Raw genomic sequence first — 15,221 nt, forward strand, 5'->3', positions numbered from 1 at the left:
GAGAGGAGCTATGCACCAGGCTTTAGTCATCTGGAGAGATCTGCCCCCCTTGACCAGGAAGTGCTGCTACTGCTAACAGCAATTTTATAGACAGAGGAAGTATTTTGTGCTCAAATAAACTTTAATTACACAAATTATTATTTTTGCTAGACCCAGTCCTTCTCTTTCTCCCCTAGGGCCATCCAGCTGCATCACCTTCATAAAGGTAGAGTAAGATGGAACCACAGGGTCATACAGAGCCCAAAGAATACATATTTCACATATATACTCACCCCACTAGGTTCTTTTCAATCCCAAATACTGCTTTAGGCTAAGTGTATTCTGCTCCAAGTGGGGACAAGTGCTTGGGTCTGAACAGGCCCCAAAATGGATTGTGCAAGACTTCAGGCCTCCCTCCTCCCTCTGCAAGTTACAACTATAGCAGAAATGAAGATGGAACTTCTCAAGAATAAAGTTTCTAGTACTAATCCCCACATGTCTCTTCCCCTTTGGTCATGGTTGTAACTGGTCCAATGATTGCAACAGATTGACCAAGTGTCAGAGGTGTGCAAATTAAGGCAGATGGACTCAGGGTGAGGAGAGCTGCAGCTGTCTGGGGCTGAGAGTCTGTAACACTGAGGTATTAGGCAAGGAGGGCTCTGTTCTCATTCTGACACAGTCAATAAAGCACTACCTGAGGGAGCCAGAGCCCAGACTCTGTACGTGCTGTACAGAAAGGGCAAAGTCATTCACTGCACCACTCCTCCAGCCAGAGGTAGAAAGGATTTACTCTGGAGAGATTCGGTAGAGCCCCCAAAACAAACAGGTTACATGTGGGCAAAGGGAAGGAGAAGTAGCACAGTGATGAATAAATTCAAACAAAGCTGAAAAGTAAGACCCTAGGACTGAATACAGTCTGAGAAAGTCCTGGGCACAGGGAGGCAGAGAGACTGAAGGAAGCAAGTCAGAGAAAGTACATTCATGGTAGCCTAGGAAATTGGCAATAGTCTGGGGGAGGGGAGAGGGTAGCTGTATGCCTAGCTTTCACAAGGTAGGGGAGAGGAAGCTGACAGATATTGCACAGAGGATCCATCACTGAATTGTGGGAGCTAGCAGTTGCTTGGGGCACAGTTAAAAGGTTTCAGACACTTGGATCAGGAGGCTGGCCAAGAGCGTGATTAGGGACTCCAGTGATGGACATACTAGAGGCCTTCAGGCACCTCAAGCCCCGAATGGGTCAGCAGCTCTCCATCCCAAAGGGCAAAAGCAGGCACCACTGGACCCCGGAAATCTGTCTGTAGTGTGTGGACCACAGCAACCCGGCTCACATCCACCAGACTCAGCTTCTGGGCCTCATACTCCAGCAGCAGCCCCACCTTCTCTGGCTGCCCAATGCCCTCAATAGGGGCTTTCTCGTTGGCCAACATGGTGTGCCACTTGCGCTGAGCATAGATGAACACCCAGGAACGATCGTCAACACCGATGCAGCTATCCCGGGAAATATCCACGTCTGCCACTCCTATCCGGAATTGCTGGGAGCGCTTCACTGTCACCTCCCAGTAGTGCCTGCCACTGGTAACCGCTGTGTCTGCCAGCACCACTGCCCACTCCCGGAAGCGCTCCACATTCGGGGCCAATTTTGTGGGCTCCAATCCCACCATGCCGTATTTGACACCTGTGTCACCTTTGAAGAGTGCCAGGCTGCTGTGAGCGGTCTTTTCTTCCAGTTTGAAACTGACGCCTGCGGGCAGAGCAAAGAGGCTGGATAATGACGTGCGCTAGAACTCTAGAACCAGTGACGTACATATTCCGATCTGAAACAGGCAGTCAAGAGATCACGAGGAAACACGGAAGAGTCGGAACGTCAAGCGGGTAAGAGAGTGGGGGCGCTTTAGTATGGGCAGCCCAAGGATCCGAAAAACTCGGACTGGGGAAGCCCTGGAATTTAAAGAAACCAGAGAGTGTCCCAGGTTTGGAATCTCAAGACCAACGCGGTGGGGGAGGGGGAATGAGTCGAAGGGGCTGGAGTTGTTTCTCCGAGCGGGCTCCAGGAATAACAGACGGAAACTATTTTGGAAGTAAAAGAGAGTAAAATGATATAATCCTACCTCTGCGGGCATCTACGGCGGCAACCCCCAATCGTTTGGCTCCCCAACGGCTCAGGCACAGCGAACGACCAAAGGGCAGCGCCATCTTACGCCACGGATGAACAGGGCACGCCCCCCGCCCCGCCCCGCCCCCCTCCGCACTGGCTGAGACCCCTCCATCTGCCCGCCTGCTCCCCTGGCACTTTGTGCGCGAGAGGCAGCAGCGCAGTGTGATGACGTAAGAGAGCCAGCGCCCCGCAGGGAGTCGCCATTTTAGTGAATTCTGTTCTGGTTGCATCCGGAACAGTTTATTCAATTTTTCCGCGGAGAGGAATGCTGTTCACGTTTTAACTAAATAGGGCGTTTAGAAAGATGGTGTAACAAGATGGTTAAAGGTATAGATTTCAGAATTAAACAATAATTGTATTATTCGAACCCGGCTCCTCTGTGTGACTGGGCAAATCACTTAACTTCTGTGAGCCTTAATGTTATTTGTAAAACAAAAATGTCTAGCCGTCAGACCGTAGTAAAAATTAAACGAGAGAATTACCTAGGATACATCTTGACAAATAGCAGTCACTGGGTAAGTGGCAGTTGTTCTAATAAATAAGTGTTGGTTTTGTGTTTTCAGGACTGGCAATGGAAGGTTTAACTCAATATTTGGTTTTCTCAGGTGGAGGAACCCGAGTTTGCTCAAGATTTCATCTAATGCCTTCTCCCCGAAGGCAGAATCCACTATCGCCTATTGGAGAACTCTCAAAATCTCTACTCCATATTTCTCTCCTGAGTTCCAGATCTGTATATCCAAAAGCTTATTGGACATTTCTACCTGAATGTCCCCCATTCACCTCAAATTTAACATGTCTAAAGCTAATTTCGTTTTTCTACACAGACTGGTGAACTGCAACCCACAACCAGCCCTTTGCCCAGGCCAGAAACCTGGAAGCCCTTCACTTCTTTGTTTCCCTCACTTCACATATCTGATTGTTATTAAATCCCTATCACATTATTTTTCCCCTGGACTGCTGCACTGGCTTTCTAACTGGTCTTACCTTCTCCCCAGTGCTGCTGTGGGAACATTTAAAGAAGTAGCTACCTACCTCATCATTAGGTTGTGAATTTTTTTTTTCTTTTTAATAAATTTATTTATTTTGGGCTGCGTTGGGTCTTTGTTGCTGGACGCTTGGGCGTTATCTAGTTGTGGTGAATGGGGGCTACTCTTCGTTGCGGTGCGCGGGCTTCTTTTTTTAGTGGCTTCTCTTGTTGCCGAGCAGGCTCCGCGGCATGTGGGATCTTCCCGGACCAGAGCTCGAACCCGTGTCCCCTGCTTTGGCAGGTAGATTCTTAACCACTGCGCCACCATGGAAGTCCACTATTTTTGAATGAATAAATGAAGCAGTTTTGGGACTTCCCTGGTGGTCCAGGGGTTAAGAATCTGCCTTCCAATGCAGGGGACACGGGAGTAATCCTTGGTCAAGGAACTAAGATCCCACATGCCATGCGGCAACTAAGCCCGTGTGCCGCAGCTAGAGAGCCCACGTGCCACAACGAAAGATTCCGCAGGCCGCAACTAAGATCCTGCATGCCGCAGCTAAGACCCAATGCTGCCAAATAAATAAATATTTTAAAAATAATTTTAAAATTTTAAAAAGGAAGTTTTGTGCTGATTCTTGCATGCAATAGCTCATTCCTTCCACCAGGGGTCAGACTGGTCCAGCCTTTTCATCCTACTTAGTATGTGAGAAAAGAGGTTTCTATTCTTTTCAATCCTGGGAGGAAAGGCGTGAAGGTGACATTTCCTTCAGTAAAGTCCTGCTCTGTCAATACTTTGCATTTTGGTAGTAATGAGAGAAGAGTTCCAGGACTGTTTCTGTAGGATTTCTCCCTCGGTTCCACTTGGTCCTGAGAGCTGAAGCAATCACTGCACATTCCTTACACTGTCACTTAGACACAACTCTATTACTTTATTCCCTGCTCAGGGTATAGTGTCTTAACTGTCATCGCTTGCATTATTTCACTTTAACAGACTGACTATCCATCTGATAAACTCACCCTCATTCTGATGATTTACCTGCCTCGTTGCTAATGAACAAGTAATTAACTCTTTAACATTTCCATGCATAATAATTAGGAAGTGATAGAATTTTACCTGACAGAAGAAAGAGGAAGAGACATTCAAGTTACAGGGAACAGCTTAGACTAAAGCACTGGGTTATGAAGCAGAGTGGGTGTTTGAGGAACAACAAGGAGCACAGTATTGCTGGAGTTTCATGCTAAGGAGATGAGGAGAGCAGTTAGAAAAGTTGAGGCTGGATGATGAAGAGTCATGTATGCCCTGATAAGAGTGTCTTTCAGACATTCACAAGCTGTTGAAGGGAACACAGGGGAGTGACAAATTACAGGTACTTTTACAAACGTCAGGCTGGCAGCAGCATGGAGAATGAATTGGAGGGGATGAGACTAGAAACTGTTAAGCAGGGTCCAAGGCCACTAGAGTTAGGTGGGACATGGTGTGGGTTCAGCTATCCAAGAGGTAGAACTGATAGAACTTTGGTGACTGTTAGATGGGAGTGAGAGGATGGGGGAAGGAAAATTGATACATAGGTTTCTGACTTAATGAGGGGATACAGAAGGAAAAGCATGTTTGGATGGGGGAAAATAATTAGTTCAGTTTTGGACAGGCTGAATTTGTGGTCAGTGGGATACCCAAGTAGGTAAACGATTCCATAGATATATGGATATAAATTTCAAGGGAGGAGATGACTTAGATGAAGTCATCCAAGGAGAGGATGTAAACTAGAGTAATTAGGGAATAAACTGAAGGTGCAATCCAAGGGAATACCAGTATCTGAGATAACACATATAAAGTGCTTGGAACAGGACCTGACCCATAGTGAGCATTGGTCTGCCTGGCTTGGAGTTGTATCTGACTCCACAGGAAAGAAAGTAGTGAAGGAGGAAAGGACAGGATAGGCCAGTGTATTTACTCTTTATTTCTTGGATTACCCCATTTCTAACATGTGGGGGCCCTGGTCTTTTCTAAGTGCTATGAGTGGGAGAGGGATGATGCACTCAGAGCTTGGTGATTGTTCTGGGCTTTGCCAGGAGTCAGCAGTCAGCAAAGCATAACCAGAGAAAGTGAGAGAAGGGGGGCCATCAGGAGCTAGCCAAAGGGGCTGCTAGCTTGTGCTATGCTGCAGCCTTTGTCCTACTGAAACTGTCCACACAATGGAGTTGGGTTACATGCTGACCTGGCACTCTAAATATGGGGCTGGGATAGAGATTCCACATGGTAGAAGCAGAGATGGATGGCCACCCAGCCCCTCAGGACCATATCGCTGTTCAACCACATTGTAATTGTTAGAGAGGGTGGTCAATACTAAATCATAAATCATGTTTATATCAGATTAGTTCATGAATCAGTTCATTTATACTTTAAGGCAGCCAACTTGTGTATATTGCTTGGGCATATCTCATCTGATCCTCGTACAATCCTGTATGGTCAGTAGATATTTTTATGGAACTCAAACTTGGGTTATTCTTTAGGTCCTGGTGTTACAGGCTGGCTAGGGAGTAGCTTCAGAAAGGTAGTGGGTAATCACATGGGACCCACTGTGGAGAAATGAAGCAAGACCAGTAGCTCTGCCTGAAGAGTCCCTAAGCTTTATAGACTCACTTGATCCCTAGTAGTGTGGATTATGCTTCCTATGGCACCTCTATGGGACAGAAATCGGGCCTTCTTTATTAAAGAGGGGAGTAAACTTAGGATCACTAGCTCCAGGAATATAAATAGGTTGAAAGGCTGATGGTTAGTAACCAAGAGATAATCAAGTGTACAGCTAGATGAGACTCCAGGATGTTTACTACCACAAGCCAGTAAGACTTAAAATAACTCTGCAACTACCCCAAGTTTCTTACTTTACAAATCCCTTTTATCCATTTCTGCAGTTCCTAGTGGAAAAAACTTCAAAAATGTTTATATGTTTACTTAAGGCCAGAAGAGAGAAAGGTGGAGAATCTAGAAGTAAACTTCGTTGGCAATCCTTGAAAAGAGCCCCAAATACAAGAATAGAGTAGAGCGGTAGCAAAAAAGTGAACGAACTAGCCAGAAAAGAAGCCAAAGATGAACTAGGGTGTGTCCTGGGTGATCCCGAGTGCTGACCCCAAGAATCCCCTGCACTCCCAGGCAATTCCTCACAGGTGCTTTCCGTTGCCCATTCCAGTGGCCCAAGTGCTCTTTCAGCATTGGTACCTTCTCACTGGTTGACTTTGTTTCTGGTGAGGGATGGGAATGGCCTTACCTCCCCTTCCCCGGAATTCTTTTCATTGTCTTCCAGATCCACACATTAGCTTTCCTCTTTACCTCTCTGGCTCCTGAAAGCCAGGTTCATAGAGATGATTAGGGAGTGAAAGAATGAGTCTCTCCTTTCACTGTGAGTACCTCTGGTTGACTGAAGCCATTATAAGCTCCAGCCCCTCACTCAGTGAGGCTGGGGTTGAAGGGCTAAGGAGGAAGAAAAGCTTGGTAGGAGAGAGAAGCGCCGAGGTTGGGGAGAGTGGATGCCTAGGTGTGAGAATGTGTGAGTACAAATGTCGAAGGCTGCCTTGGGAAGGGCAGTGACTGGGGTTAGGGGTGGCAGGTTGAGGGATGAGGCTCCTCTGTATTGGCTGAAGGAAGGAGATGAGGGATGTTCCCTGACACAGGAGCAGAGCTCTCATCTCTCTGGCTGCCTCTTTCTCCAGTACCTGAAACAACTGTTCCTCATCTCCCAACTCCACCCACCTAGACCTAGAATAGCAGTCTCCAAACTGGAGCAGGACACCCAACAGAGACTCCAGACCAGGCTGGCAAAATGGTGACCTGGGAGGTCAGATTCCTGGAGAGAGGAGAAACCACCATCTTTTTCTATAGACTCCATCCTTCTCCCATTGAAGCCAAGACATTTCATCTTCTCTGCCATTAAATTCCAGTCCAGGGACTTCCCTGGTGGTCCAGTGGTAAAGAATCCGCCTTCCAATGCAAGGGACGCTTGTTTGATCCCTGGTTGGGAAACTAAGATCCCATATGCCGCAGGGCAACTAAGTCCGCGCCACAACTACTGAGCTCGTAAGCCTCAGCGAGAGAGCCCACTTGCCTCAAACTACAGAGCCCACGGGCCCTGGAGCCCGCATGCCACAACTAGAGAGAAGCCCACGCGACACAACAAAAGATCCCTCATGCTGCAATGAAGATCCCGCGTGCCACAAGTAAGACCCAACGCAACCAAGAAAACAAAGGAAATAAAATAAATATAAAAATATTTTGCCTCATAATTTTAAAAAATAGTAAAACAAAAAATAAAATAAATCTCAGTCCAACCAAGGGGGCCTTATTCTCTGATCACTTCCTTATTCTGTCTCTTAGTCCTTCTTCTTCCTTTCACAACAGGTGGTTGGGGGTCAGTAGGTACAGAATGAAGAGGCTGAGGCCTGGTTGGGAGAGTTTGTTAAAGGGGATGGGGACAGAGAGAGGTTAAGGAGGAGAGGGGTGGGAGAACAGTGGGGAGAAGACAGCATGATCTTGCCGCCTTCCCTTCTCCTTCCTCTCCCCCAAGACCTACAGAGCCGGTGGTTTTGGAGAGAGGTATTGGCTGAAGGCCTGGATACCCTGATCTTTATGGGGTTTGTCCTTAGGGCATCATGCCCCAGTGGGAGCTCCGTGTCAGGCACAGTCTCTCACCCCCTGCCTGGAGGGCTGGTAGTGGTGAGCCTGGCACAGGTTTTTGATGAGGTCAGTGGGGCCCAGACAAATCCGGCCCTGCCACTGGCACTGTTCTGGGCCCAATGGCTTGACCCTTTCCAGCGGGTATCCTATGTTCTGGCCCAGACACAGCAGCCATCCTGGCCTCAGTCCTCCTCTACCTGGTACTGCCATGGGTGACTGCAGCCTAGCTGGTCTCTCAGGTAAGCAGCAGCCCCTCTCCCTGAGTAGGACGACATTAGGTAGTTAAGGAGGGTGGATGGCTAGGACTTTACGGAATGAACAAAAGAGGGGGCAGCCCTGCTCTGTGCATCCTCTCATTAAGCCACTCAATACGATGCAATAGGCCAATGAGTCAGGCTCAGCAGCTTAGGAATTTGGGTGACTTGCTGCAGATTCTGCTCAAAGCTGCCTTTGTGGATAGATGGTGGGAGCTGTGGGCTAGTGGGAGGGATGTATGTGTCCTCCACCCCTGGTCTTAGCATCTCTGGTCCTTTCCAGATGAGCAAGAGGAGCTATATAGGCCGGGGCCAGGGCATGAAGTTCTCCACTTTCCAGTTTGCCGTGGCTCACCAGCAGGTAGACCAGGCAGGCTGGCAGTGGGTTTCTCAGTGACTTCTGGAGTACTGGCATAGATAAGAACCCCACCCATACCAAGCAGCAGTCTTGGGGAAGGCTGGGTTCCATTCCTCAAGGGAGACACAGCGCTTTTTTTTTTTTTCCTTCAGGAGGCTAGGCTAATAGAAAACATTGTGTATGCTAATTACATGTAAAGATATGCAAAAATTCATGTGAGCTTTTGAGAGCTCATCCCTAGTTTGAAAGTTTGGCATTCAGCTAAGTAGGGAGGCTGATGTGAAAGGAAATGGGCTGGGGTTCAGTTCTCCATGGGGTTCTTATCAACATCTGATAAAGAGTAAGGGGGACAGGCTTCCCTGGTGGCGCAGTGGTTAAGAATCTGCCTGCCAATGCAGGGGACAGAGGTTTGAGCCCTGGTCTGGGAAGATGCCACATGCCACGGAGCAACTAAGCCCGTGCGCCACAGCTACTGAGCCTGTGCTCTAGAGCCCGTGAGCCACAACTATGGAGCACACGTGCCACAACTACTGAGCCTGGGCGCCTAGGGCCCGTGCTCCGCAACAAGAGAAGCCACCGCAATGAGAAGCCCGCGCACCGTAACAAAGAGTAGCCCCCGCTTGCAGCAACTAGAGAAAGCCCGTTGCACAGCAATGAAGACCTGACACAGCCAAAATTAATTAATTAATTAATTTTTAAAAAGAGTGAAGGAGAGAGGTTGGTAGCTCCAAATAAGGAAATTTAACCATTTTATTTGGTGTCTACAAGGGCACCAAATTAGCTGCTCTTTGCCCTTCTATTCCTTACTATAAGAGGCTATAGGGGTAATGGTTCCTGTTGATAAAACCCTTATCAGATGGCTCCAATTTATTAAGTGCTTTGTTCTGTGCCAGGCACCATCCTGGGCTTGTACCTACATTACCTTATTTGATCCAGAGAAAACTGAGTCTCAGAGAGCTTACATTAATTTATTCAACAAATACTTATTTACTGCATACTGTGTGTCAAGCATGGGGTTTGCATGCAAATCGACAAGTCCCTGCCCTCCTGGAGTTTGTATCTAGTGGGGTAACTTCCCCACCTAGAAAGTGGTAAAGCCAGGATTTTTGTTGTTACTGCTATTCTTTATGGATTTCAAGTGCACAGAATAGTCCTTTGTTCATGACATCCCCTTCTCAATAGCCTATATGTGACTCCCAATTCCGGTGTTTCACATGGGAACAGCTTGTGATCTCTGTGACTTGCCACGATGTGGAGATGGTGGAGCTTATCAGTGTGTCCCATTCTGCCTTCTCCGCCACCACACAGCCCCCATCTCTAGATCCCAAGTCCCTCACTAAGCCTGTCCACAACTGAACCTCTTTCCCCAAGCTTTTCTTCCTCATCTTGTCCTTTCCTCTCTCCTTGACCAGCCTGCTTCCCCAGATACCCACACCCCCAGACCTTTCCCTAGGCATAGAGATTTAGGACTCCAGTGTCCTGATCACAGCCAGTTTAGGAGGAATTAGACACTCCCATTGCTTCATAGGCATGACTCAGTTTCCTTCCTCTCAGTACTTCCTGCTACGATCTTAGAGTTAGGAAAGATGAAGTACAAACTGAGTCTGAGATTTAACTACTCACCCCTTTTCCCCTCCCCAGCTCCCCAACCCCACTCTCAGCCTATCCATGGAAGATAGCATTTTCCTGCTCTCTATCCTGTGGTTTAAAAGGCCAGCCTGGGAATTCCCTGGCGGTCCGGTCCAGTGGTTAGGATTCCAAGCTTCCACTGCAGGGGGCACAGGTTCAATGCCTGGTCTGGGAACTAAGACCCTGCAAGCTGTGCGGTGTGGCAAAAAATAAATGGATAGATAGATAGATAGATAATAAAAATAAAAGGCCAGGCTGAGGGTTTGGAAAGGGAGGTGCTGGCATGGGTCAGGGGGAGGGAACCCGGGCTCAGAGAAAGCCAGACGCAGCAGAACTATTCTGTCCCAGAGCTGCAGGGTCCACAGATTCCAGCCCAAACCAGCCAATGGGAGAAGGCCCTCTAATCCCAGAGAACTAAAGGATTCTCTTCAACTATCCAACTTCCCTGCTGGACCCCACTCTTGATCCCCACCCCCACCCTTACCCCGGCTTGTTCAGAGGAACCTGGAGGCCCCCAGGAGCAGTCAAATACTCCATGAAGTGAACTCAGCCTCACTAACCTCTCAAGCAGAGTTGAGGAATGTTCTAATATAGATGTCAGTCAGGACTATGAACCCCAACTTTGACTTGAGAAAGACAGATTCCTCCAGTTCCCCTGTTCTTAGTCCTTTTCTCTCAGAGCCTGACATGAGCCCTGACCCTATCCCCACCCTCACACCCATGGCTGTGCTCATCTCCCAATTGAGGAGGGAGGGGAAAATGCAGCAGCTTTATCCGATGCACAAGAGTGGTCCCAGTCCTCTGCAGCTGTGAAAGGGTTAAGAGGCTGGGCCAGCCACCTCAGCCTGCCCCTCCCAGGGATTAAAAGTCCTCTATAAAGGGGGCTGTCCATCCAGATCAGGCCAGGGGGGTATCAGGGACCCAGGCATTGTGCCTATCCCCCGTGCCATGTGGGAACTGCGGTCAGCCTCCTTCTGGAGGGCCATATCTGCTGAGTTCTTTGCCACCCTCTTCTATGTCTTCTTCGGGCTAGGGGCCTCACTGCGTTGGGCCCCTGGACCACTGCATATCTTGCAGGTGGCTTTAGCCTTTGGCCTGGCCCTGGCTACACTGGTGCAGGCTGTGGGCCACATCAGTGGAGCCCATGTCAATCCTGCAGTCACTTTCGCCTTCCTTGTGGGCTCCCAGATGTCCCTGCTCCGTGCCTTCTGCTACATGGCAGCCCAACTCCTGGGAGCCGTGGCTGGGGCTGCCGTGCTGTACAGTGTTACCCCGACTGCCGTCCGAGGAAACCTAGCACTTAACACGGTAATGGTTGGCTGAGTGGGGCTGGGGGAACCTGGTGCCCTGACTTCCTTCCTGAAGTGCAGGTAGATCAGTTCCCCAGGGGTCTGGGACAGTGTGTGTGTGTGTGTGTGTGTGTGTGTGTGTTTTCAGGGTGGGGAGGATCACAGGTGCTGTGGAGGGATAAGGAAGTCATAGAGCCCTGGACCTGAGTTCAGGTCCCAACTTTTCTTCCAACTCCTGCAGGTTCTTGAAGAAACTTATTTTACCTTATGGGGCCTCAGTTTCCTCATCCATATTAGTGGGTGCATTTATTTCTACTATGAAGGAGTATTATTAGGAGAAATTAAGGAGCAAATACAATTACTATGAAAGAGGTTGTATTATCCTTCCTCTCCACGGAATGGATGCCGTAAGGGGGTTCCTGCCAGGGAAGCCTTGAGTAGGTAAGGCTGTGGCAGCCCTAATGCACTGCCCCCCTTCTTCTTCCTTTGCCCAGTTGCACCCTGGGGTGAGTGTGGGCCAGGCCACCATAGTGGAGATCTTCCTGACGCTCCAGTTCGTGCTCTGCATCTTTGCCACATACGACGAGAGGCGGAATGGCCGCCTGGGCTCCGTGGCCCTGGCCGTTGGCTTCTCCCTCACCCTGGGGCACCTCTTTGGGGTAAGCAGGAGAGGGGAGCAACTCTTGTTTAAGGATTCCCGGTCCCCCAAGCCTTTGTTGACTTTTAAGCATTCTTCTTGCCCACACCAAGGATCAAACCCGTGCCCCTGCATTGAGAGCGCGGAGTCTTAACCACTGGACTGCCAGGGAAGTCCCTATTCTCCTCTCTTGTGATGGCTTTATCTAGTCCTTCTTGACCCCAAGGAGGAAAGGCATGCATCATGGGTAGATGTGGGTTTTGCCGGGGGATCCATAGTCTGTCCCCAGATGGGGCATTAGTGACTTCACCCCACTGTGGGACTTCCATGCAGGTTGTTCTCCCCTACTTGCTGCTGGCTGGAGGCAAGGTGCCAACCCTTGGTGGGCAGGTGGGTGGTGGGAGAGAAGCCAGGGTGGAGTGGGCGGGAAGTGTCTCAGTTACAACTGTGTCTTTTGCAGATGTATTATACTGGTGCAGGCATGAACCCTGCCCGCTCCTTTGCTCCTGCCATTCTTACCAGAAACTTCACCAACCACTGGGTGAGTGAGAGGAGAAGGGCAAGATCCTGAGGCCCTCCTGCATGGGTGTGGACTGCAGGTTCCCAGGTTTGGTTCCTGCTTTCCATCTGGATGTATTGACTGCTCTACCAACACTCAGCTAAGGGGGCTGCACAGAGTTTGCATGCCTGTGTGAGCAGGATTCATTATTTTGCTAGAAAGATAGGCTCTTGTTTATATTGTTCCTTCACTAGTTAGTTAGGGATTTTTACTAAGTATTCCCTGGATTCCAAACTAGGAGCTAAGAGGACAGAATACTGATCAGGAAGACAGAAGCTTCTACTCTCAGAGACCAGGATATGTATGAGCACAAATGGGCCTGGGCTTCATCCCAGTTCTAGCACTTTATTAGCTTCATGTGTGACCATGACAAATAACTCAATCATTCTGCATCTCAGTTTCCTTAACTACAAAATGGGATGTTATGAGAAATAAACGTGAAAATTATATGTGTGAAATATTTAGCACAGAATCTGATATGGAATAAGTCCTCAATAAAAATTGGCTATTTTTGTGTTGTTTGGCCATATACCAGCTAAACGTATGAAAATAATTCAAAAAATTTTTCAGAGTTGTACACCCATTTTCATGGCAGCATTATTTACAGGAGCCAAAATGTGGAAGCAATCCACGTGTCCCTCACAGATGAATGGATAAACAAAATGTAGTATATACATACAATAAAATAGTATTCAGCCTTCAAAAAGAAGCAAATTCTATACATGCTATATACAACATGAAGGAACCTTCAGGACATTATGCTCAGTGAAATAATCCAATCAGAAAAAGACACATATTGGGGACTTCCCTGGTGGCGCAGTGGTTAAGAATCTGCCTGCCAATGCAGGGAACACGGATTCGAGCCCTGGTCCGGGAAGATCCCACATGCCGCGGAGCAACTAAGCCCATACGCCACAACTGCTGAGCCTGCGCTCTAGAGCCTGCGAGCCACAACTACTGAAGCCCGTGCGCCTAGAGCCCATACTCCACAACAAGAGAAGCCACCACGATGAGAAGCCCACACACCGCAATGAAGAATAGCCCCCGCTCTCTGCAACTAGAGAGGTCCCACAAGTTCTGCAACTAGAGAAAGCCCACAGGCAGCAAAAGACCCAGAAGCAGCCAAAAAAAAAGATAAAAGAAAAGAAAAAGACACATATTATATAATTCTACCTATACAAGGTATTTAGAGTAGTCAAATTTATTGAAACAAAGCAAAATGGTAGGTAACAGGGGCTGGGGAGAGGGGGAAATGGGGAGTTGTTTAATAGGTATAGAATTTCAGTTTTGCAAGATGAAAAAGTTCTGGAGATGGGCTGCACAACAACATGTATATACTTAACACTACTGAACTGTACAGTTAGAAATGGTTAAGATGGTAAATTTCATGTTATGTGTATTTTACCACAATTAAAAAGAAATTCTCAAAGCAATATGGAAACTAGTACAAACTTATAGCAAAAAATAGAATATACATGTGCTAAGAATGTGTGGGATAAAGGTATAATTTAATGAGTCGGAAAAGAAATGGTAAGTTCTGTGGTGCGGGCAGTGCAGGAGTCTAAAGTTTTAAAATAAACAAACAAACACTGATTTCTACTTAAATAGTGCCCAGCTGTAATTGCCAAGTGCAGGATGTGTGTTTTACAACAATGGGGTTGGAAAAAGAGCAGCCTTGCTCTTGGTCCCCTCCCCAAACCTGATTATTCCTTTCCTCTTCCTGCAGGTGTACTGGGTGGGCCCAATCATTGGAGCAGGCCTGGGCAGTCTCCTTTATGACTTTCTCCTCTTCCCCCGGCTCAAGAGTGTTTCTGAGAGACTGTCTATTCTCAAGGGTGCCAGGCCCAGTGAATCCAATGGACAACCAGAGGGCACAGGGGAACCTGTTGAACTGAAGACCCAGGCCCTGTAAAAGCTCCAGCTGAATAGAGGGAATAGGAAGCTTCTGGGTTTACATGGAGGGGCTGAGCCAGCCCCTGGATAAAGAAAGAGACTGTGGGGAGGGGCATGTACTTCTTTATTTTTAAATTTATGTGTGTGTTTTATTTTTTTGCCTTTTGCCGTGTGAAATCTTTCAAGTTGCATTCATGAGCTGTTTGGTGCAAACTTCCCTTCCTCCCCATCCCACCTCTCTTCGCCGCTGTGTGTGCATGATTGTGCGTATGACTGTGAGTGAATGTGACCGTGTCTGAGTTTTGGGGCATGGCACGAGAGGTAGGGAAGGGAAAAGAGGTGTCACCCTATACCTTCCTCTCCCAACCCAGTGTGGTAAGTACAGGGAACCAAGACCTTAAGTTTCTGGCCTTTACCCTGCTGCCGGTCAAGTGTATGGCTCTAGGTTTCTGAGGGAGCAGGGAAGCAGTTAGTTACTCCTCAGAGGAGGCAGATGGAGAGAAGTGGAGGAGATGAGGCATTCCAAGAGTTGGTAGAAGCAGCTGGGCATGGTGGACGAAATGGAGGTATCAGCCCCAGATCAGGATGCCAAAAAGTTTTGGAGTAGTTAACCCGAGGGTGTAGCCTACTTATCTCAGAAATGCTTGCCCCAGGGACTTGGGTGGGGCAGTAGCTCTGAGAAAAGTGAACACTGGGGTTTGAACTATTCTATAAATCCACATCAACCTATCTACATCCACTGGCTGGGTTTTGCGTGCATTCTGGCATGATGGATCTGTTTGGAGGCCCTGGGCCACTGAGCTCCCAACCTAAGCAAAAGGTGGGTGAGCCT

The 15,221-nt window shown here is 48.2% G+C and overlaps 2 protein-coding genes and 1 long non-coding RNA gene across 4 annotated transcripts; 2 read left to right on the forward strand and 1 right to left on the reverse strand.

Annotated features, from left to right (window-relative positions):
* Window positions 1-100: 100 nt before the first annotated feature.
* SPRYD4 (SPRY domain containing 4) lies at window positions 101-2,214 on the reverse strand. Its single transcript, XM_060165846.1, has 2 exons — window positions 2,088-2,214; window positions 101-1,720 (listed from the first exon to the last, which is right to left on the reverse strand). Exons 1-2 carry the CDS (start codon window positions 2,170-2,172, stop codon window positions 1,182-1,184), a joined length of 624 nt encoding a protein of 207 aa, XP_060021829.1. The 5' UTR covers window positions 2,173-2,214; the 3' UTR covers window positions 101-1,181.
* Window positions 1,941-3,081, forward strand: LOC132529407 (uncharacterized). Of its 2 annotated transcripts, XR_009543444.1 has the most exons (3): window positions 1,941-2,553; window positions 2,587-2,649; window positions 2,740-3,081. It is a non-coding gene; the product is annotated as an uncharacterized LOC132529407 (long non-coding RNA). The 2 variants fall into 2 exon arrangements; XR_009543443.1 differs by having other exon boundaries at window positions 1,941-2,649.
* A 7,878-nt stretch (window positions 3,082-10,959) lies between these two features.
* Window positions 10,960-14,408, forward strand: MIP (major intrinsic protein of lens fiber). The gene is made up of 4 exons (XM_060165028.1): window positions 10,960-11,319; window positions 11,795-11,959; window positions 12,398-12,478; window positions 14,223-14,408. The coding sequence occupies exons 1-4, from the start codon at window positions 10,960-10,962 to the stop codon at window positions 14,406-14,408; spliced, it is 792 nt and encodes a 263-aa protein (XP_060021011.1).
* Window positions 14,409-15,221: the final 813 nt, after the last annotated feature.

This window comes from Lagenorhynchus albirostris, chromosome 11, assembly GCF_949774975.1.
Source record: "Lagenorhynchus albirostris chromosome 11, mLagAlb1.1, whole genome shotgun sequence".
NCBI lineage: Eukaryota > Metazoa > Chordata > Mammalia > Artiodactyla > Delphinidae > Lagenorhynchus > Lagenorhynchus albirostris.